Source organism: Rhopalosiphum padi, chromosome 3 (assembly GCF_020882245.1).
Source record: "Rhopalosiphum padi isolate XX-2018 chromosome 3, ASM2088224v1, whole genome shotgun sequence".
NCBI lineage: Eukaryota > Metazoa > Arthropoda > Insecta > Hemiptera > Aphididae > Rhopalosiphum > Rhopalosiphum padi.
The window spans coordinates 28,820,252-28,828,690 of NC_083599.1; the positions used below are offsets into that span (position 1 = coordinate 28,820,252).

Genomic DNA, 8,439 nt, shown 5'->3' on the forward strand with positions numbered 1-8,439 from the left:
TCAGACACTGTGACATAATGAAATAATAACAGCTTGGTTATGAAGGAGCTGAGAAAAAAAACATTTGAATTTCACATCACTTAAAAGGATTTGATAAGGGTTTGACACATTATTATTACTATTTACTAAATAAATTCCAATATTCATACTAGGTATTGGTTTTGAAAATAAATCTTCTACTGTTAGTACTTTAACGACTGAAAGTTTTATAATATTATCAATTTTTGAATTAATTTTATAAATACTTTTAATAAAAACAATATCATTATTTTTTAAAATGATACATTGATCTTTGGGATTGCTACAGCTCAAAACAAAATTATTAGATTTGAGATTTATTTGATTATAATGAATAAAACTAAAATTTGAAATTTTTTCATTAATTTTAAATGACTTTAATATATTATTATCATCAGTAGAAATATTTAACAGTTCTTCTTTTTCAGATGCAATAATTTTATTTTTGATTTCGGAAAGGGGGTATTTACAACATTTCATAGATTTTTTCAGAAATTGGAGGTAATTTTCATACTTAAATGCACTAAAATTATCTAAAGATCCATGTAAATTAGCAAAAAATGGTAGGTGTATCAAACTGTGGACGTTGTAATTAATAAATTGTGGGCCGTAAATTGATGAATAGTTTTGAACAAATATTTTTAAAAGTTTTAAAGCTAAATCATTATATTTTTGACAAAAGTCATTTGAACATAGTATTCGAATGGACACTAATAAAAGTAAAAAATGTTTATACATATCTTTTTTTAAATTTGATTTTAATACAATTACTCCAGTGTATAAAAGAAATTCACGAAATTCGGTTGCTTTCCAATACTCAAGATCATCTAATGATCTTGGTAGACGTGCAAACTCAGATGGTACAAATTTTCTTATATTTAAAAGAGATAGAGAAATTATATCTTTTTTCTCTTCTAAAATTCTAATTGGTTTTTTACCTCTTACCCAAAACTCTAGAAGCCGTTTCATGACTCCTTGGCACACACAATGCATATAATCAAGAACTACAGTGGTTGTTATGTCTAAAGGTAGTTCTATCAGAGGACTTAATCCCTCCTTATGGTATTCTATATTGGACTTTGATCGAAATGAATCATTAGTACGTAATGGTGCACACAAATTTAAAAAACAAACTTTATTATCAATAAAATCACCTTCTACTTCGCAGGAGTTACAACCAAAATACCCATTATGATTTTTAACTTTTAATAAAAATGCTTTTGCTGGGGCGTCTGCTACAATGTGAAAAATTTCAAAACGTATTATTTTATTTTCAATTTTAATTCCATGAGTTATAAGATTTTGAATCTCGTTTAAAAATGGTCTAAAAAATTCATTAACATTACCAGGTTTGCTTTTAAAACTATGGTAAATACCTACTGGAAAAATTTTATTTACAAAATGAGGTAAATTTACAAATGACAATAGAATTGGCCAAAATTGAGTTTTTGAACTTTTTGCAAGTGGTAAACCGTCAATATTGAAGCTCAACTTAATTGTTATATTATCAGGAATACATTTTATTTGTTTAATTAAATGTGGTTTAATCATGTTTACGATACCTAAATCTAGATATGACCCATTTTCAATTTCAACAATCAAATGATTAGTTTTATGTTGGCCTAGAATAGTTCTAACATCTTTTGGAAGTTTTAAACCCGTACTACATAAAATGGATAACATTTCATTAGCACATCTATGTGATACATTGAAGTCTACAATCCACTTACGAAAACGTTTTACTATATCTTGATTTGAGACTTCAAAATTTTTAGCAACTACTAATGATTCTTCATTTAAAATGGATTGAACATTGTTTGAAGCATCCTAAAAACATTAAATGTATCAATATTTAATAGAAAAAATGAATATAAATTACCTACATTAATATTTATATGGTTTGAAATTTGATGTGCTATTATAGGAAACACTGGCTCTTCTAGTTCATTGTTTACTGATTCTAAATTAATTTGTTCATTGAATTGTTGCTTATTATTTTGCTCATTAAAAGGCTTTTTAACCGATATTGTATTCACTAATGCTATTTTGATCATATTAAAAAAAAAATTATATTATATTATAATCACGTTGGAATTAATTAATTTTGAAAATAAAGTAACATAATGTTACTTACACAGTGCTATTTGAGTTTTGATTCTCCTCTGAAACTGGCGGTTAGAAATGCTTCCAATATGTTTGACTCTCCTACAAGATATTGATGAATCTAAGAAATAATCACACTTATCAAGTATATTTTTTATTTATTTTAATAATTATAATAACAATGTAAAATGTAGTGCATTAATAACATTTCCATGTAATCAAAAAATACTGATGGTAGAAGTGATAATACTTTTCAGTTGTACATATTACCTTTAATAAATATTAGTTTTATAAATTTTAAGATTTATGTAATTTAACAAAAAATAAGAAAAAAAATTGCAAGTTCCACTTATGAATGTATATACAACTATAACTTTTTTAATTTATGAGTATCTTGAATGACATTCTTTATTTATTTTCTCTATCATATCTTGTCTTAGAAGTTCTGAACCAACTTTGGACATCTAACTCAAATTGTGCATCTGAATTTTGAGGATACTGATTTTTGATAACACCTGATATAAAATATGTTAGCATTGTTTCAACTTTGAATTTTGTGTAAGCACTAAGCTTACAGATAACTCACTTCTCATAACTACAATAATTTGTAAATCTTGAATTTTATACTTTTTAATATCTTTTTCAAAGGCTCTACCTGTCCATGAACATTCGATAGCAAATTTATTTGTAAATAATTTGTTCAAGATACGCCTAATATTGGTTTTTGCATCTACACCACCAACTACACTTAGCATATGTTTCTACAAAATAGAAGTTAGCTTAAATTAATTTAAATTTATATTCTTATTAAATAATAATTAATACAGTCAACATACAAATTTCTCTTTCACATCATTATTTGTTTGAAGTACTCTTTCACAATCCAAAACATTTTCCCAGTTAGAAAATGGAAGTTGGTCTAAAAATTGTTTATCTTCCACATCATTTGAAAAAGCTAATCCTATAGGTAACACATGGCGGGCCAATTTTGCTACATCATTTTTTAAACTACTTATTTTGCTTAATATACGTTCATTCGTTAAACGAGCGGTTATCAATTCAGTTTGAATGTTCTTTAAAATACAATGAAGACCTTCTAATATAAAATATAATGAAATTTGAAGTGATTAATAAAGTAATACTAAATTTCTATTTAACACAAAAATAAAGCAATAATTGCACCTTATACCCAATCAATTTTAATTCTATCGATTAGAACTTAGAAGGAAGTTAATATTAATGAATATTATACTGCAATAATATGGTATTATAGTTAAAATACTTGGTATAAACGAACATACTTAGCAAAAAAAAAAAAAAAAACATTTAATATTATATAAGTTTTAGCTCAAGATTTCAATTGTTATTTTCATACAAAAAAGTTAATATAATACATGATACTTATTTAAAATCCATTTAAATTTATAAACTTAATGTGTTAAAACAAACTGAAGGTCAACTGTAAAAAAACCTCTTAGTATCAACCATGAACCACCTAGATATCCATTAACTACCTAAGTATCTATTAACTACTTGTTAGCAAAGCAATATAAATGTTGTAATTTAAGAAATTAGACATTTTATCTTACCTTCATCAAATGTATTTGGCAAAGATAAATGGCTTAAATAACCATCGGTTTTTGAACTCAATAAACTTTCATTTTGTTCCAAATTTAAATTTTGCAACGGTGAATAATCGTTATCATTAGCAGAAATTAACATCGGTGAATTAGAGAAACATTGATTATGATCTTCAATGAAAGGCACCTATTATACACAAATTATACAAATCTAAAATAAAGTATATTATTTCGAATTTATTCACAGCAATAAGTTTATTACTTGTAAGTCTGAAATAGACGAAGTTAGAATTTTTGATGTTTGAATTAAAGTATCTTTCACTGTGTCAATATTTAAATTTTTGTTAGCATATTTTGTAGATGTTAGAGCATTAGGCGGTTGCAGATTTATGTACGACATTTCTTGTAATTCTCTAATTGGTTCAGAACTTATCATACTACTAGCTACAGCAGGCGCAATATTATAACCATTATCTATCAAAGAAAATTAAATTAGGTACATGCAATAGGTTTAATAAAAATAAAAATAACAATAATGCTTAGGTTGAGAATGATACATCCAAAATCAAATTTAATACTTAGAAAATGTTATAGGAATATAATGTATTCAACATCAAATTTGGAAGCTGATAACAATTAATAAATGTTTGACAAATAAGAGCTTGGCACTAACAATATAAATATTACACGAAAACCAATAAATAAATTTAACTAAAATAATGTTTACCTCCAATGCATGAATCATCACTACTTGAAGAACTACGACGTTTTCGTTTTTTATTAGAAATTTCCTCATCATCTGTTGATTCTAGTACATGCTTGTGCCAAGCCTTAGCAAAATTTCCTAAAGGAAAAATTAAACTATTATTTATACACACTTATGTTCATCAAGTTAGTCACACATTTTAAAGTGTATTATTCTTCTTACATTAAAAAATATAGATTAGGTATATAAATTTAAAAAACAATAATGTACAATGATTTATAATTCTAAAAAACTATGAGATATAACAATAATGCCAATAGTAGGTATTTTAAGTGTTATAAATATATAACAGCTAGTTTTGACTGTTACCTGTTGGTCATCATTAAGTTACTTACTTACAAAGTTACAACTGAATAATATTATTTAAAACATTAAATATCTTTAAGAGTGAAGTATAAATTATAAAGAAATTAAAAAAAAAAATTAACAATATTTTAGTACTTTAATAAATACTCTAAGAGTATTTTTTAATTAAATGGTATAATACCTAATAGGTAGTTAATTTATAAAGAAGTCTCTAACTACTACGAAATAGAGTTTTTTCACATGATATTTTCTCCCTTTTTCAAGATTTGTAAGAAAAAGTTAAATTAATAGAAATAAGTAGGAAAGTAACTAACTTAACTATAAAATAATGCTATAGGTAATATTAATAGTTAAAAATACTAATTAATAATTATTTAAATATAATCTGTGTACTATCTTACCATAAGTTTTATTACCATCAAGCACTTTAATTTTGTACAGTTTCCATGAATCATCTGGGTCTTCAGCAAACTTTAAATCATCACTAGTCACTCTTATTGGTGGCCATTTACAATATTTAACAGAACACTTGGACAAATTCTCTAAATCTGTTTCGACCAACCAATTTGTTGGGATCACACTAAAGTCTTTACCGTCAATAAACTTTACAACGACCCATTTCATACTATTACGACCCTGCAATGCCGTATTTACAAATATTAATATTAAATATATCTGAATATAAATATAATATGATGAATAGGTAACATTGATCATTTAAATTTTAAACTGTTTACTTATTATACTAGGTAGGTAAATAGCATACACAGTACACTTTATATACATAAATGAAATTCAATTACTATTCATAATATTAATACTATTTTATATTTATATTTTATCCTTACCTTTTTAATGAAGTTTGCCATGATGCGATATACCTAGGCTATATATGAGGTGGGCGTAAATCACAATTACTACCAAACAAACACAATAAGAAGGTACAAAAGGTTAAACCGTAATCCGCAAACGTAAATCGTATTAAACACGCGGAAAGTAGACAACAGTCGCAATAGTCACATTGACATGACATGAAAATAATAACTGAATTTTAATAATTTTATAACCTCACAAGTCATAACGATAACTGGCAAATGACAATACCGTTTAACGATTACTGGCCGCGCCGCCGCGGTTGTGCGTGAATTTTCGTGGTATAAAATGGCCGGATAACAATAACAAACCGGTGTCTATATATATAATAACGGCCGTCTAAAAATATATTGAGATAAGGTGTATTTTCCAAACATCTACGTAATATTACGTTACATAACAAAATTATGTAATTCTTTAAACACACAATGTATATAACTGGAATGTCCTTTTTCAATCTTTAATTATAATATATTTATGAACTATTCTTGTAACAGTCAAGTAATATTCCATTGTAACGTTTGTATTGAGCCTTAAATTGTATATCAGTGGAATGTTTGTAACATTCCTTTGCACGGTGGGCTAAAACCCTCCCCTATATACGCCACTGATGGCAACCGCATATTTATATAGTTCGTCATAAGAATATTATATATGCTAAAAGTTCAATGTTATACTGCAGTCGGAAACGGCTTAGGTATTTAGTTCATGGTCCAAAAGCCCGACAACATCATACGTCAACTTATTGCACAATGATCGCATTTTAATTATTTAAAAATAAGCGTTTATCGCACGGCCTCTTTTTGAAGTTATTGCGACCGGAATCGATTTGTTATTTCAATAAAAATTTCGTCAAATCTTATTTCGGTTTCTCGAATTTCTTAATAATGTTGTATGTTAACTTCTGCTGCAGTTTTTTTCCGAGAAGTATTTTTGGAAAATCGATTTCCATAAAAATGTAAATAAAAATTAAAAAGCCAATTACCTAGTTTAAGTATTTTTAACAAATAAAATCGCTGTATACTACGTAATTGAGTCCCAATACCCGAACGGGAAAAATAAAATAAGTACCTACTAATAGATTCCGAGGATTATTTTGAGTAAAATATAAAATCCAGACACAGCGAAAATTATGCCAAGTGGCATTAAAATATAAATATATATATTATGAACTACTTATGAAAAACATTGTATTACATTTCAATATCTTGGCTTTAACCAATGAACATTTTATACATTTTTTATTACAAAATACTTGTACTATTTCTAATTAATATAATCATATTATATATTTAAAACATTTTTAAATGTCGTATGATAAAATATTACGATATTATTGTATTGTATTTCAAAATTATTTTATTATTTTTATTGAGTTTATTAAGTTTGGAAATCAAAACTATATTTTAATGAGATGTCGCATGCATGTATTCATTGTACGTTTGTATTTCATGGATGTTCGCAATCATAAATTATTAATTATTTTTTTGATTGAACAGCTATATTATTATATTATTACCAGTGAACCCAGGTTCCCACTTAAAACAATTGTTTTCTTAAACATGGGTATTATAATTTTCATCGTCGTTGAATTTAAATGGTTAATTAATAATTTAACACTACGCCAGTGTGCTTTGTGACAGGTTCAAGCGAGCACAAATGCTTAATGATCGCAGCGTCTGCTGCAATATTTCGTCTGACATTTGAATTTTTGATTTTTACCTAACAATATTTTAATATTTATCAAACGTAATTGGTAATTGGTTTTACACCAGCAAGCCGGAAAAACAGCAACTTTCCGGTTCCCGGAAAATCAGAAACAAAGTAGATTATTATTTAATTCCGTGACATAATAATCTATTATAGCGACACGATGTTCGTGTTTCTGAAGGCATTTTCAGTTCCGCTCAAAAGTGGAAAACATCAAAGAGTTTCTCTTTCATTCATGTTTTCGGCAACATTTATCTTTTTAATGTTTGAGCGTACGTCTGTTAATTGTATTAAAATCATGGTATTTTGTTTATGTTTTGTCTGATGGTGCAGTGTGAATCTGCAATACAAAACATAAACATTTTGCCTCGTAAATGTATTCAATTTTTTTTTTATCGTTCACGGAAAGTTGATGTTTCTTTTTTGTTGCCATATTTACAAATCAAGTTTGTTGCTATATCGTTTTTATTATACATTTTTGCCTAGGCAGTAGACAAATTGCCAGCTTATAATGGTTTTATACCGATGAATAAAATTGATTCCTGGTCGATAGGTTTTTTAGTGATTTTTGGAAACGGTAATTTATTGAGTGAAATTATTTTTTGTACATTTACTACATTTGGCATTTTGGCTGCGATTTGTTTGTATGCAAATCAATATACATTTTTTTAGTAATACCTACCGATGCAGTATTATGGTCCAGCTAGGCGTGCCTGGGATGTTAAATTTTAATTTAAAAATTTGAGAGTAGTTACTATAGTTACTAATCGTTTTTAACTGAAAATAGTCACTCAAAACCTTTGACTTTCAAACTTATATTTAAAACAGAAAAATCATATTCAGTTGAATATTTCCAAGTGCTATAATATGGCTTAAATAATAATACGATAGAAGACTAATTAGAGACATTTAAAAACAAAAATAAAACTAATTACCTACGAATTAGTAAAATAAATAAATGTCTTTTTTTAACGAATGACACGTTTACAAGTTTCATTATTTTTGGTATTACAGTGTAATATAGTTTTTGCTTAACGACCGCTGTAGAGACGGTAAATACTGTTTCTGTATATACTATACGTC

At 26.7% G+C, this 8,439-nt stretch overlaps 1 protein-coding gene across 1 annotated transcript; it reads right to left on the bottom strand.

Moving 5' to 3' along the window:
* Positions 1-6,077, bottom strand: LOC132924971 (uncharacterized). Its single transcript, XM_060989406.1, has 9 exons — positions 5,622-6,077; positions 5,175-5,409; positions 4,429-4,545; positions 3,964-4,175; positions 3,711-3,888; positions 2,153-2,242; positions 1,902-2,059; positions 285-1,845; positions 1-197 (listed from the first exon to the last, which is right to left on the bottom strand). The coding sequence occupies exons 1-9, from the start codon at positions 5,640-5,642 to the stop codon at positions 1-3; spliced, it is 2,769 nt and encodes a 922-aa protein (XP_060845389.1). The 5' UTR covers positions 5,643-6,077.
* Between the last annotated feature and the right edge of the window lie 2,362 nt (positions 6,078-8,439).